At 50.9% G+C, this 24,874-nt stretch overlaps 1 protein-coding gene across 1 annotated transcript in view; it reads right to left on the minus strand.

Annotated features, from left to right (window-relative positions):
* LOC141076476 (vitamin D3 hydroxylase-associated protein-like) overlaps positions 1-18,917 on the minus strand; it is a 141,016-nt gene extending 122,099 nt beyond the window's left edge. The window contains exon 1 of the mRNA XM_073563956.1: positions 18,690-18,917. Coding sequence (XP_073420057.1) covers positions 18,690-18,899 — 210 coding nt within the window. The 5' untranslated portion in view covers positions 18,900-18,917. The remainder of the gene's footprint in view (positions 1-18,689) is intronic.
* Positions 18,918-24,874: the final 5,957 nt, after the last annotated feature.

Here is a 24,874-nt window from a genome sequence, read left to right on the forward strand (position 1 = left end):
TTTAGCATTAGGTACGCAGGCCGTGCCGATGATGCGGATGCCTCCGCATGCATCATTTTGATGGTGAGGCGACCTGCGCCGAATGCAACATTTTGTATTTTGGTGCGGTCGCCGCACCGTCAGAACGACACATGCGAAGGCATCCGCATACATCGGCACGGCTGTATTGAGCCCCCTACTATGTAATATATTTATTAATGATCTAGTGGATGGCTTACACAGTAAAATATCAGTACTTGCAGATGATACTAAATTATGTAAGGTAGTTAACACAAAGGAGGACAGTTTGCAACTACAGACAGATTTGAGTAAATTGGAGAATTGGGCTGAAAAATGGCAAATGAGGTTTAACACAGATAAGTGTAAGGTTCTGCACATGGGAAGGAGAAACAGATGCTACAATTACTTACTAAATGGGAAACTGCTGGGGAAATCAGACATGGAAAAAGACTTAGGCATCTTAGTCAATAAGAAGCTAAATTGGAGTGCCCAGTGTCAGGCAGCTGCCACCAAAGCAAGTAGGGTCATGGGATGCATTAGAAGAGGTCTGGGGACACGAGATGAAAACATAATTCTCCCTCTGTACAAATCACTCGTCAGACCACACTTGGAGGATTGTGTGCAATTTTGGACGCCGGTGCTCAAGAAAGACGTTACTGAACTTGAAAGGGTTCAAAGGCGGACTACTAAAATGATAAATGGAGTTGGTTCACTACAATACCCAGAAAGGTTATCAAAATTAGGTCTATTTACTCTAGAAAAGAGAAGACTTAGGGGAGACTTAATATATATGTACAAGTATATCAGAGGGCAATACAGAGATCTCTCCAATGAACTGTTTGTACCAAGGACTGTGACAAGAACAAGGGGGCATTCTCTTCATTTGGAGGAAAGACAATTTCTGCACCAGCATAGAAGAGGGTTCTTCACGGTAAGAGCAGTGAGGCTCCGGAATTCTCTTCCTGAGGAAGTGGTGATGGCCAACTCACTGAATGAATGTAAGAAAGGAATGGAGGCTTTTCTTGTGAGTAACAGTATAGAAGGTTACGAATAACAGAATATTATAGGTAGATGGTTGACCCAGCTTAGGGGAAGGAATTTTTTTCCCTATGGAGAAAATTGGCTTCTACTCTGTGGGTTTTTTGTCTTCCCCAGGATCAACAATGCAGAACAGCTGCACTAAAAATAGGCTGAACTAGATGGACATAAGGTCTTCCTTCAGCCTTCAAAACTATGTAACCTAAGCTGAGTGAAACTCGTGGGACGTCAGGCTGAACACTGGCAGCGCATTCAGTTAGAGGACCCCATTTCTAATTCATCATTTGTGCGTTTCATCCCACAAGTTTAGCTTGCGTGTCCTCGTGTCCTCTTCTTCCTGGAAACCTCGCTGTCCCCATGTCATCTTCTTTCCGGGAGAACTTACAGGCATCTCCTTCCCAGACTGCCCGTTATGGTTGTAGCCCTGTGGGGGCTGGTATGTTGTCTACATGTTTTATGTTAATACAGATTATGCAATCAAGATTTTCTTTTGCACTTCTCTTCAGGTTTACCACCGCTCCTCCTCTGTGTGTAGCCTCCAAGCCTTCCTACCCCCTCACCCTGGTGTATACCCTCTGCCCCTCACCATTTCTGCCATTACTACCATGTGACAGAGTGGCCGGTGGTGCGGAGCTCCCCAATACCAGAGCGGTCCTGTGTTGGGAGCCACTGGGGTAACAAACTGTAGCATCAGCTTTGTGGAAACAGTTTGAGGGAGACTCATATGTCCTCCATGACTGTGCCAAGTGCACAAGGTCCAGATAGACATGGGGAGAGACCTCAGCCCTGTCCAAAATCAATATTGGAGACTGTGAGCATGAAACCCCCCAACATCAGGGTCTGACTCCACAAATGCTTTTCTGGATGAAGGGACAAAAATCTTCACAGACGTCTCCAAAATATTTTAGCAAATCCTAGAAGAGCGGGAGTCTTTATTTCCACAGAGGAGCGCCTCAATACTAATGTTTATGAACGACAGAGATAGATGTGGGGGGCACATACTTTCTCCATATTAATGTCTATGGATGTAGATGAGGACAGTGAAGCCCCTGGAGGTGGATGTGGGGGGCACATACTTTCTCCATATTAATGTCTATGGATGTAGATGAGGACAGTGAAGCCCCCGGAGGTGGATGTGGGGGGCACATACTTTCTCCATATTAATGTATATGGATGTAGATGAGGACAGTGAAGTCCCCGGAGGTGGATGTGGGGGGCACATACTTTCTCCATATTAATGTCTATGGATGTAGATGAGGACAGTGAAGCCCCTGGAGGTGGATGTGGGGGGCACATACTTTCTCCATATTAATGTCTATGGATGTAGATGAGGACAGTGAAGCCCCCGGAGGTGGATGTGGGGGGCACATACTTTCCTCCATATTAATGTCTATGGATGTAGATGAGGACAGTGAAGTCCCCGGAGGTGGATGTGGGGGGCACATACTTTCCTCCATATTAATGTCTATGGATGTAGATGAGGACAGTGAAGTCCCCGGAGGTGGATGTGGGGGGCACATACTTTCTCCATATTAATGTCTATGGATGTAGATGAGGACAGTGAAGTCCCCGGAGGTGGATGTGGGGGGCACATACTTTCCTCCATATTAATGTCTATGGATGTAGATGAGGACAGTGAAGTCCCCGGAGGTGGATGTGGGGGGCACATACTTTCCTCCATATTAATGTCTATGGATGTAGATGAGGACAGTGAAGTCCCCGGAGGTGGATGTGGGGGGCACATACTTTCCTCCATATTAATGTCTATGGATGTAGATGAGGACAGAGAAGCCCCCGGAGGTGGATGTGGGGGGCACATACTTTCTCCATATTAATGTCTATGGATGTAGATGAGGACAGTGAAGTCCCCGGAGGTGGATGTGGGGGGCACATACTTTCCTCCATATTAATGTCTATGGATGTAGATGAGGACAGAGAAGCCCCAGGAGGAGGATGTGGGGGGCACATACTTTCCTCCATATTAATGTCTATGGATGTAGATGAGGACAGAGAAGCCCCCGGAGGTGGATGTGGGGGGCACATACTTTCTCCATATTAATGTCTATGGATGTAGATGAGGACAGTGAAGCCCCCGGAGGTGGATGTGGGGGGCACATACTTTCTCCATATTAATGTCTATGGATGTAGATGAGGACAGAGAAGCCCCCGGAGGTGGATGTGGGGGGCACATACTTCCTCCATATTAATGTCTATGGATGTAGATGAGGACAGTGAAGCCCCCGGAGGTGGATGTGGGGGGCACATACTTCCTCCATATTAATGTCTATGGATGTAGATGAGGACAGAGAAGCCCCCGGAGGTGGATGAGGGGGGCACATACTTTCTCCATATTAATGTCTATGGATGTAGATGAGGACAGAGAAGCCCCCGGAGGTGGATGTGGGGGGCACATACTTTCTCCATATTAATGTCTATGGATGTAGATGAGGACAGAGAAGCCCCCAGGAGGTGGATGTGGGGGGCACATACTTTCTTCATATTAATGTCTATGGATGTAGATGAGGACAGTGAAGCCCTCGGAGGTGGATGTGGGGGGCAGATACTTTCTCCATATTAATGTCTATGGATGTAGATGAGGACAGAGAAGCCCCAGGAGGTGGATGTGGGGGGCACATACTTTCTCCATATTAATGTCTATGGATGTAGATGGAGGACAGAGAAGCCCCCGGAGGTGGATGTGGGGGCACATACTTTCTCCATATTACTGTCTATGGATGTAGATGAGGACAGTGAAGCCCCCGGAAGTGGATGTGGGGGGCACATACTTTCTCCATATTAATGTCTATGGATGTAGATGAGGACAGAGAAGCCCCCGGAGGTGGATGTGGGGGGCACATACTTTCTCCATATTAATGTCTATGGATGTAGATGAGGACAGTGAAGCCCCCGGAGGTGGATGTGGGGGGCACATACTTTCTCTATATTAATGTCTATGGATGTAGATGAGGACAGAGAAGCCCCCGGAGGTGGATGTGGGGGGCACATACTTTCTCCATATTGATGTCTATGGATGTAGATGAGGACAGTGAAGCCCCCGGAGGTGGATGTGGGGAGCACATACTTTCTCCATATTAATGTCTATGGATGTAGATGGGGACAGTGAAGCCCCCGGAGGTGGATGTGGGGGGCACATACTTTCTCCATATTAATGTCTATGGATGTAGATGAGGACAGAGAAGCCCCCGGAGGTGGATGTGGGGGGCACATACTTTCTCCATATTGATGTCTATGGATGTAGATGAGGACAGTGAAGCCCCCGGAGGTGGATGTGGGGAGCACATAATTTCTCCATATTAATGTCTATGGATGTAGATGGGGACAGTGAAGCCCCCGGAGGTGGATGTGGGGGGCACATACTTTCTCCATATTAATGTCTATGGATGTAGATGAGGACAGTGAAGCCCCCGGAGGTGGATGTGGGGGGCACATACTTTCTCCATATTAATGTCTATGGATGTAGATGAGGACAGAGAAGCCCCCGGAGGTGGATGTGGGGGGTAAATACTTTCCTCCATATTAATGTCTATGGATGTAGATGAGGACAGAGAAGCCCCCGGAGGTGGATGTGGGGGGCACATACTTTCCTCCATATTAATGTCTATGGATGTAGATGAGGACAGAGAAGCCCCCGGAGGTGGATGTTGGGGGGCACATACTTTCTCCATATTAATGTCTATGGATGTAGATGAGGACAGTGAAGCCCCCGGAGGTGGATGTGGGGGGCACATACTTTCCTCCATATTAATGTCTATGGATGTAGATGAGGACAGAGAAGCCCCCGGAGGTGGATGTGGGGGGCACATACTTTCTCCATATTAATGTCTATGGATGTAGATGAGGACAGTGAAGCCCCCGGAGGTGGATGTGGGGGGCACATACTTTCTCCATATTAATGTCTATGGATGTAGATGAGGACAGAGAAGCCCCCGGAGGTGGATGTGGGGGGCACATACTTCCTCCATATTAATGTCTATGGATGTAGATGAGGACAGAGAAGCCCCAGGAGGTGGATGTGGGGGGCACATACTTTCTTCATATTAATGTCTATGGATGTAGATGAGGACAGTGAAGCCCCCGGAGGTGGATGTGGGGGGCAGATACTTTCTCCATATTAATGTCTATGGATGTAGATGAGGACAGAGAAGCCCCAGGAGGTGGATGTGGGGGGCACATACTTTCTCCATATTAATGTCTATGGATGTAGATGGAGGACAGAGAAGCCCCCGGAGGTGGATGTGGGGGCACATACTTTCTCCATATTACTGTCTATGGATGTAGATGAGGACAGTGAAGCCCCCGGAAGTGGATGTGGGGGGCACATACTTTCTCCATATTAATGTCTATGGATGTAGATGAGGACAGAGAAGCCCCCGGAGGTGGATGTGGGGGGCACATACTTTCTCCATATTAATGTCTATGGATGTAGATGAGGACAGTGAAGCCCCCGGAGGTGGATGTGGGGGGCACATACTTTCTCTATATTAATGTCTATGGATGTAGATGAGGACAGAGAAGCCCCCGGAGGTGGATGTGGGGGGCACATACTTTCTCCATATTGATGTCTATGGATGTAGATGAGGACAGTGAAGCCCCCGGAGGTGGATGTGGGGAGCACATAATTTCTCCATATTAATGTCTATGGATGTAGATGGGGACAGTGAAGCCCCCGGAGGTGGATGTGGGGGGCACATACTTTCTCCATATTAATGTCTATGGATGTAGATGAGGACAGAGAAGCCCCCGGAGGTGGATGTGGGGGGCACATACTTTCTCCATATTGATGTCTATTGATGTAGATGGGGACAGTGAAGCCCCCGGAGGTGGATGTGGGGGGCACATACTTTCTCCATATTAATGTCTATGTATATAGATGAGGACAGAGAAGCCCCCGGAGGTGGATGTGGGGAGCACACACTTTTCTCCATATGATGGCTGTAGGACATTCCCCTACCTCTCCCCCATACAGGGCAAGCGTTAAGGGCAGGCAGACCAGGCAGCTGCCTAGGGCACCCACTCCTCCAGGGACCCCAAGCCAGTGGCCGCTGTGGGGCCCAGCGCCACCCCCCATACTAATTCAACTTATCGGCATCATAGACACTGTTGAAAGCGGGTTACGGAGGATAAATTGTCAGATGATGCTCCCACTCCCATCACTCTCCCTCAGCTTGTGACTCAGTGGGCATGAGATGATGTCACTTCATTGCGCACCATGCTGTGCCAGTAATGGAGCCGATGAGACCAAAGCAGAGCCTGGAGCAGTGAGGGGAAAAAGGAGGAGGGGTGAGTGAGGTGTGTGTGTTTTATTATACTGTGTGTTGGAAGGGAGCTGCACTATACTGTGTGTGGGAGGAGCTGCACTATGCTGTGTGTGGGAGGAGCTGCACTATACTGTGTGTGGGAGGAGCTGCACTATATTGTGTGTGGGAGGAGCTGCATCATATTGTGTGTGGGAGGAGCTGCACTATATTGTGTGTGGGATGAGCTGCACTATACTGTGTGTGGGAGGGAGCTGCACTATACTGTGTGTGGGAGGAGCTGCACTATATTGTGTGTGGGAGGAGCTTCACTATACTGTGTGTGGGAGGGAGCTGCACTATACTGTGTGTGGGAGGAGCTGCACTATATTGTGTGTGAGAGGAGCTGCACTATACTGTGTGTGGGAGGAGCTGCACCATATTGTGTGTGGGAGGAGCTGCACCATATTGTGTGTGGGAGGAGCTGCACTATATTGTGGGTTGGGAGTAGCTGCACTATACTGTGTGTGGGAGGAGCTGCACTATATTGTGTGTGGGTGGAGCTGCACTTTATTGTGTGTGGGAGGAGCTGCACTATACTGTGTGTGGGAGGAGCTGCACTATTTTGTGTGTGGGAGAAGCTGCACTAAACTGTGTGTGGGAGGAGCTTCACTATATTGTGTGTGGGAGGAGTTACATTAGATTGTGTGTGGGAGGAGCTGCACTATACTGTGTGTGGGAGGAGCTGCACCATATTGTGTGTGGTAGGAGCTGCACAATATTGTGTGTGGGAGGAGCTGCACTATATTGTGGGTTGGGAGTAGCTGCACTATACTGTGTGTGGGAGGAGCTGCACTATATTGTGTGTGGGTGGAGCTGCACTTTATTGTGTGTGGGAGGAGCTGCACTATACTGTGTGTGGGAGGAGCTGCACTATATTGTGTGTGGGAGGAGCTGCACTATATTGTGTGTGGGAGGAGCTACATTAGATTGTGTGTGGGAGGAGCTGCACTATATTGTGTGCGGGAGGAGCTAAATTAGATTTTGTGTGGGAGGAGCTGCACTATACTGTGTGTGGGAGGAGCTGCATTATATTGTGTGTGGGAGGAGCTACATTAGATTGTGTGTGGGAGGAGCTGCACTATATTGTGTGTGGGAGTAGCTGCACTATATTGTGTGTGGGAGGAGCTGCACTATATTATGTATGGGAGGAGCTGCACTATACTGTGTGTGGGAGGAGCTGCACTATACTGTGTGTGGGAGGAGTTGCACTATACTGTGTGTGGGAGGAGCTGCACTATACTGTGTGTGGGAGGGAGCTGCACTATACTGTGTGTGGGAGGAGCTGCACTATACTGTGTGTGGGAGGGAGCTGCACTATACTGTGTGTGGGAGGAGCTGCACTATACTGTGTGTGGGAGGAGCTGCGCTATATTATGTGTGGGAGGAGCTGCACTGTACTGTGTGTGGGAGGAGCTGCACTATATTGTGTGTGGGAGGAGCTACATTAGATTTTGTGTGGGAGGAGCTGCACTATACTGTGTGTGGGAGGAGCTGCATTATATTGTGTGTGGGAGGAGCTACATTAGATTGTGTGTTGGAGGAGCTGCACTATATTGTGTGTGGGAGTAGCTGCACTATATTGTGTGTGGGAGGAGCTGCACTATATTATGTATGGGAGGAGCTGCACTATACTGTGTGTGGGAGGAGCTGCACTATACTGTGTGTGGGAGGAGTTGCACTATACTGTGTGTGGGAGGAGCTGCACTATACTGTGTGTGGGAGGGAGCTGCACTATACTGTGTGTGGGAGGAGCTGCACTATACTGTGTGTGGGAGGGAGCTGCACTATACTGTGTGTGGGAGGAGCTGCACTATACTGTGTGTGGGAGGAGCTGCGCTATATTATGTGTGGGAGGAGCTGCACTGTACTGTGTGTGGGAGGAGCTGCACTATATTGTGTGTGGGAGGAGCTACATTAGATTGTGTGTGGGAGGAGCTGCACTATATTATGTGTGAGAGGATCTGCACTATACTGTGTGTGGGAGGAGCTGCACTATATTGTGTGTGGGAGGAGCTGCACTATATTGTGTGTGGGAGGAGCTGCACTATATTGTGTGTGGGAGGAGCTGCACTATACTGTGTGTGGGAGGAGCTGCACTATATTGTGTGTGGGTGGAGCTGCACTATATTGTGTGTGGGTGCAGCTGCACTATACTGTGTGTGGGAGGAGCTGCACTATATTGTGTGTGGGTGCAGCTGCACTATATTGTGTGTGGGAGGAGCTGCACTATATTGTGTGTGGGAGGAGCTGCACTATGCTGTGTGTGGGAGGAGCTGCACTATACTGTGTGTGGGAGGAGCTGCACTATACTGTGTATGGGAGGAGCTGCACTATACTGTGTGTGGGAGGAGCTGCACTTTGCTGTGTGTGGGAGGAGCTGCACTATACTGTGTGTCGGAGGTGGATGTGGGGAGCACATACTTTCTCCATATTAATGTCTATGGATGTAGATGAGGACAGAGAAGCCCCCGGAGGTGGATGTGGGGGGCACATACTTTCTCCATATTAATGTCTATGGATGTAGATGAGGACAGTGAAGCCCCCGGAGGTGGATGTGGGGAGCACATAATTTCTCTATATTAATGTCTATGGATGTAGATGAGGACAGAGAAGCCCCCGGAGGTGTATGTGGGGGGCACATACTTTCTCCATATTGATGTCTATGGATGTAGATGGGGACAGTGAAGCCCCCGGAGGTGGATGTGGGGGGCACATACTTTCTCCATATTAATGTCTATGGATGTAGATGAGGACAGAGAAGCCCCCGGAGGTGGATGTGGGGGGCATATACTTTCTCCATATTAATGTCTATGTATATAGATGAGGACAGAGAAGCCCCCGGAGGTGGATGTGGGGAGCACACACTTTTCTCCATATGATGGCTGTAGGACATTCCCCTACCTCTCCCCCATACAGGGCAAGCGTTAAGGGCAGGCAGACCAGGCAGCTGCCTAGGGCACCCACTCCTCCAGGGACCCCAAGCCAGTGGCCGCTGTGGGGCCCAGCGCCACCCCCCATACTAATTCAACTTATCGGCATCATAGACACTGTTGAAAGCGGGTTACGGAGGATAAATTGTCAGATGATGCTCCCACTCCCATCACTCTCCCTCAGCTTGTGACTCAGTGGGCATGAGATGATGTCACTTCATTGTGCACCATGCTGTGCCAGTAATGGAGCCGATGAGACCAAAGCAGAGCCTGGAGCAGTGAGGGGAAAAAGGAGGAGGGGTGAGTGAGGTGTGTGTGTTTTATTATACTGTGTGTTGGAAGGGAGCTGCACTATACTGTGTGTGGGAGGAGCTGCACTATGCTGTGTGTTGGAGGAGCTGCACTATACTGTGTGTGGGAGGAGCTGCACTATATTGTGTGTGGGAAGAGCTGCATCATATTGTGTGTGGGAGGAGCTGCACTATATTGTGTGTGGGATGAGCTGCACTACACTGTGTGTGGGAGGGAGCTGCAATATACTGTGTGTGGGAGCTAGCTGCACTATATTGTGTGTGGGAGGAGCTTCACTATACTGTGTGTGGGAGGGAGCTGCACTATACTGTGTGTGGGAGGAGCTGCACCATATTGTGTGTGGGAGGAGCTGCACTATATTGTGGGTTGGGAATAGCTGCACTATACTGTGTGTGGGAGGAGCTGCACTATATTGTGTGTGGGTGGAGCTGCACTTTATTGTGTGTGGGAGGAGCTGCACTATACTGTGTGTGGGAGGAGCTGCACTATTTTGTGTGTGGGAGAAGCTGCACTAAACTGTGTGTGGGAGGAGCTTCACTATATTGTGTGTGGGAGGAGCTGCACCATATTTTGTGTGGTAGGAGCTGCACCATATTGTGTGTGGGAGGAGCTGCACTATATTTTGGGTTGGGAGTAGCTGCACTATACTGTGTGTGGGAAGAGCTGCACTATATTGTGTGTGGGTGGAGCTGCACTTTATTGTGTGTGGGAGGAGCTGCACTATACTGTGTGTGGGAGGAGCTGCACTATACTGTGTGTGGGAGGAGCTGCACTATACTGTGTGTGGGAGGAGCTGCACTATATTGTGTGTGGGAGGAGCTACTTTAGATTGTGTGTGGGAGGAGCTGCACTATATTGTGTGCGGGAGGAGCTAAATTAGATTTTGTGTGGGAGGAGCTGCACTATACTGCGTGTGGGACGAGCTGCATTATATTGTGTGTGGGAGGAGCTGCACTATATTATGTGTGGGAGGAGCTGCACTATACTGTGTGTGGGAGGAGCTGCACTATACTGTGTGTGGGAGGAGTTGCACTATACTGTGTGTGGGAGGAGCTGCACTATGCTGTGTGTGGGAGGGAGCTGCACTATACTGTGTGGGAGGAGCTGCACTATACTGTGTGTGGGAGAAGCTGCGCTATATTATGTGTGGGAGGAGCTGCACTATACTGTGTGTGGGAGGAGCTGCACTATATTGTGTGTGGGAGGAGCTACATTAGATTGTGTGTGGGAGGAGCTGCACTATATTATGTGTGGGAGGAGCTGCACTATACTGTGTGTGGGAGGAGCTGCACTATATTGTGTGTGGGAGGAGCTGCACTATATTGTGTGGGAGGAGCTGCACTATATTGTGTGTGGGAGGAGCTGCACTATATTATGTGTGGGAGGAGCTGCTCTATACTGTGTGTGGGAGGAGCTGCACTATATTGTGTGTGGGAGGAGCTGCACTATATTGTGTGTGGGAGGAGCTGCACTATACTGTGTGTGGGAGGAGCTGCACTATGCTGTGTGTGGGAGGAGCTGCACTATGCTGTGTGTGGGTGCAGCTGCACTATATTGTGTGTGGGAGGAGCTGCACTATATTGTGTGTGGGAGGAGCTGCACTATACTGTGTGTGGGAGGAGCTGCACTATACTGTGTGTGGGTGCAGCTGCACTATATTGTGTGTGGGAGGAGTTGCACTATATTGTGTGTGGGAGGAGCTGCACTATACTGTGTGTGGGAGGAGCTGCACTATGCTGTGTGTGGGAGGAGCTGCACTATATTGTGTGTGGGTGCAGCTGCACTATATTGTGTGTGGGAGGAGCTGCACTATATTGTGTGTGGGAGGAGCTGCACTATACTGTGTGTGGGAGGAGCTGCACTATGCTGTGTGTGGGAGGAGCTGCACTATGCTGTGTGTGGGTGCAGCTGCACTATATTGTGTGTGGGAGGAGCTGCACTATGCTGTGTGTGGGAGGAGCTGCACTATATTATGTGTGGGAGGAGCTGCACTATACTGTGTGTGGGAGGAGCTGCACTATATTGTGTGTGGGAGGAGCTGCACTATATTGTGTGTGGGAGGAGCTGCACTATATTGTGTGTGGGAGGAGCTACATTAGATTGTGTGTGGGAGGAGCTGCACTATATTGTGTGTGGGAGTAGCTGCACTATGTTGTGTGTGGGAGGAGCTGCACTATATTATGTATGGGAGGAGCTGCACTATACTGTGTGTGGGAGGAGCTGCACTATACTGTGTGTGGGAGGAGTTGCACTATACTGTGTGTGGGAGGAGCTGCACTATACTGTGTGTGGGAGGGAGCTGCACTATACTGTGTGTGGGAGGAGCTGCACTATACTGTGTGTGGGAGGGAGCTGCACTATACTGTGTGTGGGAGGAGCTGCACTATACTGTGTGTGGGAGGAGCTGCGCTATATTATGTGTGGGAGGAGCTGCACTGTACTGTGTGTGGGAGGAGCTGCACTATATTGTGTGTGGGAGGAGCTACATTAGATTGTGTGTGGGAGGAGCTGCACTATATTATGTGTGAGAGGATCTGCACTATACTGTGTGTGGGAGGAGCTGCACTATATTGTGTGTGGGAGGAGCTGCACTATATTGTGTGTGGGAGCAGCTGCACTATATTGTGTGTGGGAGGAGCTGCACTATATTGTGTGTGGGAGGAGCTGCACTATACTGTGTGTGGGAGGAGCTGCACTATATTGTGTGTGGGTGGAGCTGCACTATATTGTGTGTGGGTGCAGCTGCACTATACTGTGTGTCGGAGGAGCTGCACTATATTGTGTGTGGGAGGAGCTGCACTATATTGTGTGTGGGAGGAGCTGCACTATGCTGTGTGTGGGAGGAGCTGCACTATACTGTGTGTGGGAGGAGCTGCACTATACTGTGTGTGGGAGGAGCTGCACTATACTGTGTGTGGGAGGAGCTGCACTTTGCTGTGTGTGGGAGGAGCTGCACTATACTGTGTGTCGGAGGTGGATGTGGGGAGCACATACTTTCTCCATATTAATGTCTATGGATGTAGATGAGGACAGAGAAGCCCCCGGAGGTGGATGTGGGGGCACATACTTTCTCCATATTAATGTCTATGGATGTAGATGAGGACAGTGAAGCCCCCGGAGGTGGATGTGGGGAGCACATACTTTCTCTATATTAATGTCTATGGATGTAGATGAGGACAGAGAAGCCCCCGGAGGTGTATGTGGGGGGCACATACTTTCTCCATATTGATGTCTATGGATGTAGATGGGGACAGTGAAGCCCCCGGAGGTGGATGTGGGGGGCAGATACTTTCTCCATATTAATGTCTATGGATGTAGATGAGGACAGAGAAGCCCCCGGAGGTGGATGTGGGGGGCATATACTTTCTCCATATTGATGTCTATTGATGTAGATGGGGACAGTGAAGCCCCCGGAGGTGGATGTGGGGGGCACATACTTTCTCCATATTAATGTCTATGTATATAGATGAGGACAGAGAAGCCCCCGGAGGTGGATGTGGGGAGCACACACTTTTATGGATGGCTGTAGGACATTCCCCTACCTCTCCCCCATACAGGGCAAGCGTTAAGGGCAGGCAGACCAGGCAGCTGCCTAGGGCACCCACTCCTCCAGGGACCCCAAGCCAGTGGCCGCTGTGGGGCCCAGCGCCACCCCCCATACTAATTCAACTTATCGGCATCATAGACACTGTTGAAAGCGGGTTACGGAGGATAAATTGTCAGATGATGCTCCCACTCCCATCACTCTCCCTCAGCTTGTGACTCAGTGGGCATGAGATGATGTCACTTCATTGCGCACCATGCTGTGCCAGTAATGGAGCCGATGAGACCAAAGCAGAGCCTGGAGCAGTGAGGGGAAAAAGGAGGAGGGGTGAGTGAGGTGTGTGTGTTTTATTATACTGTGTGTTGGAAGGGAGCTGCACTATACTGTGTGTGGGAGGAGCTGCACTATGCTGTGTGTGGGAGGAGCTGCACTATACTGTGTGTGGGAGGAGCTGCACTATATTGTGTGTGGGAGGAGCTGCATCATATTGTGTGTGGGAGGAGCTGCACTATATTGTGTGTGGGATGAGCTGCACTACACTGTGTGTGGGAGGGAGCTGCAATATACTGTGTGTGGGAGCTAGCTGCACTATATTGTGTGTGGGAGGAGCTTCACTATACTGTGTGTGGGAGGGAGCTGCACTATACTGTGTGTGGGAGGAGCTGCACCATATTGTGTGTGGGAGGAGCTGCACTATATTGTGGGTTGGGAGTAGCTGCACTATACTGTGTGTGGGAGGAGCTGCACTATATTGTGTGTGGGTGGAGCTGCACTTTATTGTGTGTGGGAGGAGCTGCACTATACTGTGTGTGGGAGGAGCTGCACTATTTTGTGTGTGGGAGAAGCTGCACTAAACTGTGTGTGGGAGGAGCTTCACTATATTGTGTGTGGGAGGAGTTACATTAGATTGTGTGTGGGAGGAGCTGCACTATACTGTGTGTGGGAGGAGCTGCACCATATTGTGTGTGGTAGGAGCTGCACCATATTGTGTGTGGGAGGAGCTGCACTATATTGTGGGTTGGGAGTAGCTGCACTATACTGTGTGTGGGAGGAGCTGCACTATATTGTGTGTGGGTGGAGCTGCACTTTATTGTGTGTGGGAGGAGCTGCACTATACTGTGTGTGGGAGGAGCTGCACTATATTGTGTGTGGGAGGAGCTGCACTATACTGTGTGTGGGAGGAGATGCACTATATTGTGTGCGGGAGGAGCTACATTAGATTGTGTGTGGGAGGAGCTGCACTATATTGTGTGCGGGAGGAGCTACATTAGATTTTGTGTGGGAGGAGCTGCACTATACTGCATGTGGGAGGAGCTGCATTATATTGTGTGTGGGAGGAGCTACATTAGATTGTGTGTGGGAGGAGCTGCACTATATTATGTGTGGGAGGAGCTGCACTATACTGTGTGTGGGAGGAGCTGCACTATACTGTGTGTGGGAGGAGTTGCACTATACTGTGTGTGGGAGGAGCTGCACTATGCTGTGTGTGGGAGGAGCTGCACTATACTGTGTGTGGGAGGAGTTGCACTATACTGTGTGTGGGAGGAGCTGCACTATACTGTGTGTGGGAGGAGTTGCACTATACTGTGTGTGGGAGGAGCTGCACTATGCTGTGTGTGGGAGGGTGCTGCACTATACTGTGTGGGAGGAGCTGCACTATACTGTGTGTGGGAGAAGCTGCGCTATATTATGTGTGGGAGGAGCTGCACTATACTGTGTGTGGGAGGAGCTGCACTATATTGTGTGTGGGAGGAGCTACATTAGATTGTGTGTGGGAGGAGCTGCACTATATTATGTGTGGGAGGAGCTGCACTATACTGTGTGTGGGAGGAGCTGCACTATATTGTGTGTGGGAGGAGCTGCACTATATTGTGTGTGGGAGGAGCTGCACTATACTGTGTGTGGGAGGAGCTGCACTATATTGTGTGTGGGAGGAGCTGCACTATACTGTGTGTGGGAGGAGCTGCACTATATTGTGTGTGGGTGGAGCTGCACTATATTGTGTGTGGGTGCAGCTGCACTATACTGTGTGTGGGAGGAGCTGCACTATATTGTGTGTGGGTGCAGCTGCACTATACTGTGTGTGGGAGGAGCTGCACTATATTGTGTGTGGGAGGAGCTGCACTATATTGTGTGTGGGAGGAGCTGCACTATGCTGTGTGTGGGAGGAGCTTCACTATACTGTGTGTGGGAGGAGCTGCACTATACTGTGTGTGGGAGGAGCTGCACTATACTGTGTGTGGGAGGAGCTGCACTTTGCTGTGTGTGGGAGGAGCTGCACTATACTGTGTGTGGGAGGAGCTGCACTTTGCTGTGTGTGGGAGGAGCTGCACTATATTGTGTGTGGGAGGAGCTGCACTATACTGTGTGTGGGAGGAGCTGCACTATATTGTGTGTGGGAGGAGCTGCACTATACTGTGTGTGGGAGGAGCTGCTCTATACTGTGTGTGGGAGGAGCTGCACTATGTTGTGTGTGGGAGGAGCTGCACTATATTGTGTGTGGGAGGAGCTGCACTATATTGTGTGTGGGAGGAGCTGCACTATATTGTGTGGGAGGAGCTGCACTATATTGTGTGTGGGAGGAGCTGCACTATGCTGTGTGTGGGAGGAGCTGCACTATATTGTGTGTGGGTGCAGCTGCACTATATTGTGTGTGGGAGGAGCTGCACTATACTGTGTGTGGGAGGAGCTGCACTATACTGTGTGTGGGAGGAGCTGCACTATGCTGTGTGTGGGAGGAGCTGCACTATGCTGTGTGTGGGTGCAGCTGCACTATATTGTGTGTGGGATGAGCTGCACTATGCTGTGTGTGGGAGGAGCTGCACTATATTATGTGTGGGAGGAGCTGCACTATACTGTGTGTGGGAGGAGCTGCACTATATTGTGTGTGGGAGGAGCTGCACTATATTGTGTGTGGGAGGAGCTGCACTATACTGTGTGTGGGAGGAGCTGCACTATATTGTGTGTGGGAGGAGCTGCACTATATTGTGTGTGGGAGGAGCTGCACTATATTGTGTGTGGGAGGAGCTGCACTATATTGTGTGTGGGAGGAGCTGCACTATACTGTGTGTGGGAGGAGCTGCACTATATTGTGTGTGGGAGGAGCTGCACTATATTGTGTGTGGGAGGAGCTGCACTATATTGTGTGTGGGTGGAGCTGCACTATACTGTGTGTGGGTGCAGCTGCACTATACTGTGTGTGGGAGGAGCTGCACTATATTGTGTGTGGGTGCAGCTGCACTATATTGTGTGTGGGAGGAGCTGCACTATATTGTGTGTGGGAGGAGCTGCACTATGCTGTGTGTGGGAGGAGCTGCACTATGCTGTGTGTGGGAGGAGCTGCACTATACTGTGTGTGGGAGGAGCTGCACTATACTGTGTGTGGGAGGAGCTGCACTTTGCTGTGTGTGGGAGGAGCTGCACTTTGCTGTGTGTGGGAGGAGCTGCACTATACTGTGTGTGGGAGGAGCTGCACTTTGCTGTGTGTGGGAGGAGCTGCACTATATTGTGTGTGGGAGGAGCTGCACTATACTGTGTGTGGGAGGAGCTGCACTATACTGTGTGTGGGAGGAGCTGCACTATACTGTGTGTGGGAGGAGCTGCACTATACTGTGTGTGGGAGGAGCTGCTCTATACTGTGTGTGGGAGGAGCTGCACTATATTGTGTGTGGGAGGAGCTGCACTATATTGTGTGTGGGAGGAGCTGCACTATATTGTGTGGGAGGAGCTGCACTATATTGTGTGTGGGAGGAGCTGCACTATATTGTGTGTGGGAGGAGCTGCTCTATACTGTGTGTGGGAGGAGCTGCACTATATTGTGTGTGGGAGGAGCTGCACTATACTGTGTGTGGGAGGAGCTGCACTATGCTGTGTGTGGGAGGAGCTGCACTATACTGTGTGTGGGTGCAGCTGCACTATATTGTGTGTGGGAGGAGCTGCACTATATTGTGTTTGGGAGAAGCTGCACTATACTGTGTGTGGGAGGAGCTGCACTATACTGTGTGTGGGAGGAGCTGCACTATACTGTGTGTGGGAGGAGCTGCACTATACTGTGTGTGGGTGCAGCTGCACTATATTGTGTGTGGGAGGAGTTGCACTATATTGTGTGTGGGAGGAGCTGCACTATACTGTGTGTGGGAGGAGCTGCACTATGCTGTGTGTGGGAGGAGCTGCACTATGCTGTGTGTGGGTGCAGCTGCACTATATTGTGTGTGGGAGGAGCTGCACTATATTGTGTGTGGGAGGAGCTGCACTATGCTGTGTGTGGGAGGAGCTGCACTATGCTGTGTGTGGGTGCAGCTGCACTATATTGTGTGTGGGAGGAGCTGAACTATGCTGTGTGTGGGAGGAGCTGCACTATACTGTGTGTGGGTGCAGCTGCACTATATTGTGTGTGGGAGGAGTTGCACTATAATGTGTGTGGGAGGAGCTGCACTATACTGTGTGTGGGAGGAGCTGCACTATGCTGTGTGTGGGAGGAGCTGCACTATACTGTGTGTGGGAGGAGCAGCACTATACTGTGTGTGGGTGCAGCTGCACTATATTGTGTGTGGGAGGAGCTGCACTATATTGTGTGTGGGAGGAGCTGCACTATGCTGTGTGTGGGAGGAGCTGCACTATGCTGTGTGTGGGTGCAGCTGCACTATATTGTGTGTGGGAGGAGCTGAACTATGCTGTGTGTGGGAGGAGCTGCACTATACTGTGTGTGGGTGCAGCTGCACTATATTGTGTGTGGGAGGAGTTGCACTATAATGTGTGTGGGAGGAGCTGCACTATACTGTGTGTGGGAGGAGCTGCACTATGCTGTGTGTGGGAGGAGCTGCACTATACTGTGTGTGGGAGGAGCAGCACTATACTGTGTGTGGGAGGAGCTGCACTATGCTGTGTGTGGGAGGAGCTGCACTATGCTGTGTGTGGGTGCAGCTGCACTATATTGTGTGTGGGAGGAGCTGCACTATATTGTGTGTGGGAGGAGCTGCACTATACTGTGTGTGGGAGGAGCTGCACTATGCTGTGTGTGGGAGGAGCTGCACTATGCTGTGTGTGGGAGGAGCTGCACTATGCTGTGTGTGGGAGGAGCTGCACTATGCTGTGTGTGGGAGGAGCTGCACTATGCTGTGTGTGGGAGGAGCTGCACTATACTGTGTGTGGGAGGAGCTGCACTATGCTGTGTGTGGGAGGAGCTGCACTATGCTGTGTGTGGGAGGAGCTGCACTATGCTGTGTGTGGGAGGAGCTGCACTATGCTTTGTGTGGGAGGAGCTGCACTATGCTGTGTGTGCTCTTATCAAGGCCCATGGGGCGTGCGTTATACTATATGTAATATATGGGACCTACATTATACTGTGTCCAGGACTTTCTGTCCCCATCATTCGTCCTCAGCCGGTGTAAATAAACTCGGTAACAAGCGTGGAATGACTTCTTGCCGATCACGCTCGTGTAACGGCCGGAGCTCAGCGCATGTAAATACAACTGAAATGTTTGTGAGATGTGGAATATGTGAGCACCTGGGGCCCCAATTTCTCTAGAATCGACCCTGCCTTCATACCTGTGCTTTATAGCGCAGCGCCATCTTCTCCATCCGCTCCAGGGCGCTCTCTCTCTGGGACTGCGCTCGCTCGATCTTCATCTTGGTGCACCGATCCCTCAGCCATTGTGTGACCAGGTAACCACCAACGAGACTCAGAACGAAAAGCACAAAGGCCAAATCAAGGAGGAACTCCGGGATCAGAAGGGTAAAAAGTCTGAGGAGCATCATGAAGGCAGCTGCTGCTCGCACGGGAGCAGGACCACGACTAAATGTCTCACCAGAAATAAGACCCCGTCCAGGAGGCAACGCGATCACGAAAACCTGGACGGGTTCCCAGCAGTCACTTGGAAAAAAGCACGGCCCCTCCGAATATCTTATATACTGGATAGGAGGAGCGGTACTGTGCAGTGTATATATACAGGTGGAGCGGTACTGTGCAGTGTATATATACAGGAGGAGTGGGACTGTGCAGGGTATATATACAGGAGTCGTACTGTGCAGTGTATATATACAGGAGGAGTGGTACTGTGCAGTGTATATATACAGGAGGAGTGGGACTGTGCAGGGTATATATACAGGAGGAGTGGTGCTGTGCAGTGTATATATACAGGAGGAGTGGTACTGTGCAGTGTATATATACAGGAGGAGTGGGACTGTGCAGGGTATATATACAGGAGGAGTGGTACTGTGCAGTGTATATATACAGGAGGAGTGGTACTGTGCAGTATATATACAGGAGGAGTCGTACTGTGCAGTGTATATATACAGGAGGAGTCGTACTGTGCAGTGTATATATACAGGTGGAGCGGTACTGTGCAGTGTATATATACAGGAGGAGTGGGGCTGTGCAGGGTATATATACAGGAGGAGTCGTACTTTACAGTGTATATATACAGGAGGAGTGGTACTGTGCAGTGTATATATACAGGTGGAGCGGTACTGTGCAGTGTATATATACAGGAGGAGTGGTGCTGTGCAGTGTATATATACAGGAGGAGTGGTACTGTGCAGTGTATATATACAGGAGGAGTGGTACTGTGCAGTGTATATATACAGGAGGAGTGGGACTGTGCAGGGTATATATACAGGAGGAGTCGTACTGTGCAGTGTATATATACAGGAGGAGTGGGACTGTGCAGGGTATATATACAGGAGGAGTCGTACTGTGCAGTGTATATATACAGGTGGAGCGGTACTGTGCAGTGTATATATACAGGAGGAGTGGGACTGTGCAGGGTATATATACAGGGAGTGGTACTGTGCAGTGTATATATACAGGAGGAGTGGTGCTGTGCAGTGTATATATACAGGAGGTGTGACGAACAGCCCACCGCCGTTCGTCCACTTACGGGCGACACTAACGGGAGTCCCGCTGCCACCAAAACGCGACGGACAGCGGACCCTGTGTCACCACTATGTCACAGTCCCACCACTGACACGGGTGTATCAGCGGACGGAGGGGCGTGACACAATGCCGGCACACGGCTATCACAGGCGCAGTGGGGCTTATCTTAGTTATCCCAACACTGGCACCATGTGACCAAAAATATCCAGCAAGCTAATCTCGCTCTACAATTTGCCGCAGGGGGAGTTTAATTTGGATGCCCCACCACTGCTATCAATCTTCCAAGTATTGCGGGGATTTATGTATATCCCACTTTCTCAGTTCCACTTTGGAACTCGCAGCTCTCCGGCGCCCCCCTTACCCTCAGGTCAGTCAGGGAACTGCACCTAGGATAATTAGTCGCCGGACGGGCTGCCTGTTGTGAACCGGCAATTAGGCTTCTGCAGTAAGGGAATTATCAATGCTGTGGCTGAAGCCCCTTACTCAGCAATATAAGACCCTTCTAGACTGCCAGCAAGCCGTAATAGCCGTACACAACGCGCTGCCACCAGTCACGGTTACTTAATTCACAGTGTTAAATTAAGAGGGTCCGTGGCAAACCCCTTGAATTAGTAGCGATTATCTATCAAAGGCGTATAGTTCGATTCTTAGAGCATGGAGACTGATCTAAATAATTTCATTTATTTTCCGAAAGAGGACAGTGATTACAGATAAAAGTTGCTATAAAATTGAGACATAAAATATGTACAGTACAGGTATAAAATAAAAGTGGAGAAAACAAAGAGATTACACTCACAGTTCCATATTGTTCCTTAGGCAGACCATGCGGCTAAGGTGGGTGGAGGCGGAGCTGCACTTCTCCGCTCATCGGGGTCCTTCTAGCACGACGACTTGAGCTGTTCTGAGCTGGTTTGCCCAGGAAATGCCTTATAGACTTTCCTATGTGACATCACAGAGAGGTGCATTCTGGGTTGATCCCACCTCTCTTATCCAAGTTATGTTTTGGCTACAAAACTTAGATTAGCTATAACTTTAGGGGAGAAGCTGGTATGGACTCATCAGTGGTATCATGTTTCCCAGCGTAATGAGCCCATCAAGAAAACATCAAACATCTATGCGATATGACCGTCCATTTGGGCGCAAATCCTATCTCATGTTCTGGACAGGGTAGAACTTCGAAACATACGCGGTCTCGAAGCTGGGACCGCTCAGGTTACACAAATATGATTTTCATATCTCTAGGGTATTTGGTTCTTATGGTATAGTCTCTCATAGTTTTATTCGTTTCAAACAAAGAAGTTTTTCCCGCTCTGAAGAGGAGAGAAGGCAAATGGTGTGAGGAAGATGGTCTAGCTAATTAACATTCCTGCTCTTCCAGAGGAAGTGGCAGGGTTGATAAAACCTGGGGGGAAGGAATTCCTACTACTGAGAGTTTACAATGTCCTAGGATGGAGGATTTGTTAGCACATTGCAACAGAAAACATATCTTGCAGACATGGTACATCACACCTCCCCCCTTAAGAGGGCGCTAAGGAGGCATTACCTCTCGGTAATCGGCCATGCGCACCTCAGCGGGTTCGCCCCGGCGGGACAACCCATCGGCATTGCCGTTTTCACTGCCCTTCCTGTGTTTTACAGTAAAATCGTACTGTTGAAGGGCAAGGCTCCAGCGGAGCAATCTTCCATTGGTTCCCGACACGGTGTGCAACCAGCTCAGTGGGTTGTGGTCGGTTACCACCGTGAAGGCGCGCCCATACAGGTAGGGCTGCAAACGCTGCAGTGCCCACACCATGGCCAGACACTCCTTCTCGATGGTCGAGTATGCCACTTCCCTCGGCAAAAGTTTCTGGCTCAGGTACAACACGGGGTGCTCTTGGTCCCCCGAGTCGACCTGGCTAAGCACAGCACCGAGGCCAAACTCGCTGGCGTCGGTCTGTACCAGAAACGGGCGACTGCTGTCGACTGCTCTCAACACTGGAGAGTTGCACAGGGCTGCTTTCAAAGCTTGGAAAGCCGCCTCACAGTCATCTGTCCAGTTGACTGTTTGGGGTAGCCTCTGCTTGGTGAGGTCAGTCAAGGGTTTGGCAAGGGCGCTATAGTCCTGTACGAACCGCCTATAGTACCCTGCAGTGCCCAAGAAGGACTTCACCTGTTTCTTGGTCCTGGGGGTGGGCCAGGACACGATTGCGTCCACTTTTTCTGGCTCCGGACTCATGGAACCCCCGCCTACCCGGTGCCCCAGGTAGTGGACCTCGCGCATGCCTATCTGGCACTTCCCCGGCTTGATGGTCAGGCCTGCCTGGTGAAGACGCTTGAGCACCTCCTGGAGGTGCTGAAGGTGTTCCTCCCAGGTGGAACTGAAGACGGCAATATCGTCTAAGTACGCCACTGCGTACTCCTCCAGTCCCCGAAGCAGGTGGTTGACCATCCGCTGGAAAGTGGCAGGGGCATTCTTCATGCCGAAGGGCATGACCGTGGACTCGTACAGTCCAAAGGGGGTGATAAAGGCGGATTTCTCCTGCGCCTCAGGGCTCAGGGGAATCTGCCAGTATCCCCGACTCAAATCCATGATGGATATGTAGTTGGCGTTTGTCAACCGCTCGAGCAGATCCTCGATGCGCGGCATCGGGTGGGCATCAGAGGTTGTGATGGCGTTGAGCCCCCTGTAGTCCACGCAGAACCGGGTGGTTCGATCCTTTTTAGGCACGAGGACTACAGGTGAAGCCCACGCACCTTTTGACCGTCGAATCACTCCCAGCCTTAACATCTCATCGACCTCTTGGCGCATGACTTGTTGCACCGTTTCAGAGATCCGATAAGGTGTTCGCCGTAATGGGGCATGATTCCCGGTGTCCACCTCATGAACCGCTAACTCCGTCCTCCCAGGACGGTTGGTGAACACGGGCCGGAAGAGTTCCAGGGTGGCCATCAACTGCAACCGCTGGGACACGGTGAGCGAACCACTTATCTCCATGTCCTCAATGGACCCATTGGCCTTGGCCTGGGCCAGCATGTCCAGGAGGGAATCTTCCTCCCCATCCTCTGGCAGATTGCAGACTGGTAGGATGCAAGCTTCACGTTCGTAGTGCGCCTTCAGCATGTTGACGTGAAAGGCCTTGCGCCTACCCCGAGCATGGTCAAGCGTGACCACGTAGGTGACCGGGTTGAGCTGTTGGTGGACGACGTACGGGCCTTCCCAGGCTGCCTGAAGCTTATCCGTTGGTACAGGGACCAGCGCCCACACCTTTTGACCCACCTGGTAGGTCCGCTCCCGGGCGTTCTGGTCGTACCAGTGCTTCTGGTCAGCCTGAGCCTGCGTCATGTTGTCATGCACCAACTGCGTCAAGGTCTGCATCTTGTCACGGAAGCGCATGACATAATCCACGATGGACACTTCTGTGGGGTTTGGCTCATCTTCCCAGGATTCTCTTATCAACCCAAGGGGTCCCCGGACTCGCCTGCCATACAGGAGCTCGAAGGGGGAGAACCCGGTCGAGGCCTGCGGAACTTCTCTGTAAGCGAACAGCAGGTGTGGGAGGTACCGCTCCCAGTCGCGCCCTTGGGTCTCAACCAGTATGCGGAGCATCTGTTTGAGGGTACCGTTGAAACGTTCACACAAACCATTAGTCTGTGGGTGATACGGACTCGATACCAGCTGCGTCACCTGCATTTTCTCACAGAGAGCCTCCATTAGGCGAGACATGAATTGGGGCCCTTGATCGGTAAGCATCTCCCTGGGAAATCCTACTCTTGAAAAGATGGTCACCAGTGCATCAGCCACCTTATCTGCCCTGGTTGAAGACAGAGCTACTGCCTCTGGGTACTGGGTAGCGTAGTCTACCACGGTGAGAATGTATCGCTTTCCGGAGCTGCTGGGGACGGACAGCGGTCCTACAATGTCCACCGCGATTCTCTGGAAAGGCTCCTCTATCACCGGCAAAGGAATAAGGGGAGCCTTAAGAGCAGGCCCCGCCTTACCCACTTTTTGACAGGTGGCACAGGAGCGGCAGTAGTGTGTTATATCTGTCCCCATCTTGGGCCAATAGAAGTGTTGAGACAGCCGTGCCTTTGTTTTGCTGATCCCCAAGTGTCCAGCGAGTGGAATCTCATGGGCAATCCGCAACAACTCAGTTCTGAACTGATAGGGGACGACCAGCTGTCTTTCCCTCAACCACTCCTTTTTAGGATCTCCGGGTACTGTCTCCCGGTACAACCTTCCTCGTTCCCAGAACACCCTCTCCTTATCAGACTTGGAGGTGGGCGTCTCGGCGAGACCTCTCAATTTCTCCAGGCTGGCATCTGAGTGCAGAGCAGCCTGGAACTCCATGCTGGAGGCTGCCAGAAGTGACGTCAGGGTCCCCTCTTTACTGGGACCCTCTGGAACCGGCTCTGGGTTCACCTCTGGTTCAGTCTCTCCTGTAGCAGCAGAGGGTCCAGAAGACAGTGCGTTACCTGCGATCTGGGCACTCTGACTGCGTGTGACAGCTGTGATGTACCATGTCTGCAAGATATGTTTTCTGTTGCAATGTGCTAACAAATCCTCCATCCTAGGACATTGTAAACTCTCAGTAGTAGGAATTCCTTCCCCCCAGGTTTTATCAACCCTGCCACTTCCTCTGGAAGAGCAGGAATGTTAATTAGCTAGACCATCTTCCTCACACCATTTGCCTTCTCTCCTCTTCAGAGCGGGAAAAACTTCTTTGTTTGAAACGAATAAAACTATGAGAGACTATACCATAAGAACCAAATACCCTAGAGATATGAAAATCATATTTTTGTAACCTGAGCGGTCCCAGCTTCGAGACCGCGTATGTTTCGAAGTTCTACCCTGTCCAGAACATGAGATAGGATTTGCGCC

Source organism: Dendrobates tinctorius, unplaced genomic scaffold (assembly GCF_039654945.1).
Source record: "Dendrobates tinctorius isolate UK_male_01 unplaced genomic scaffold, ASM3965494v1 ptg000410l, whole genome shotgun sequence".
NCBI lineage: Eukaryota > Metazoa > Chordata > Amphibia > Anura > Dendrobatidae > Dendrobates > Dendrobates tinctorius.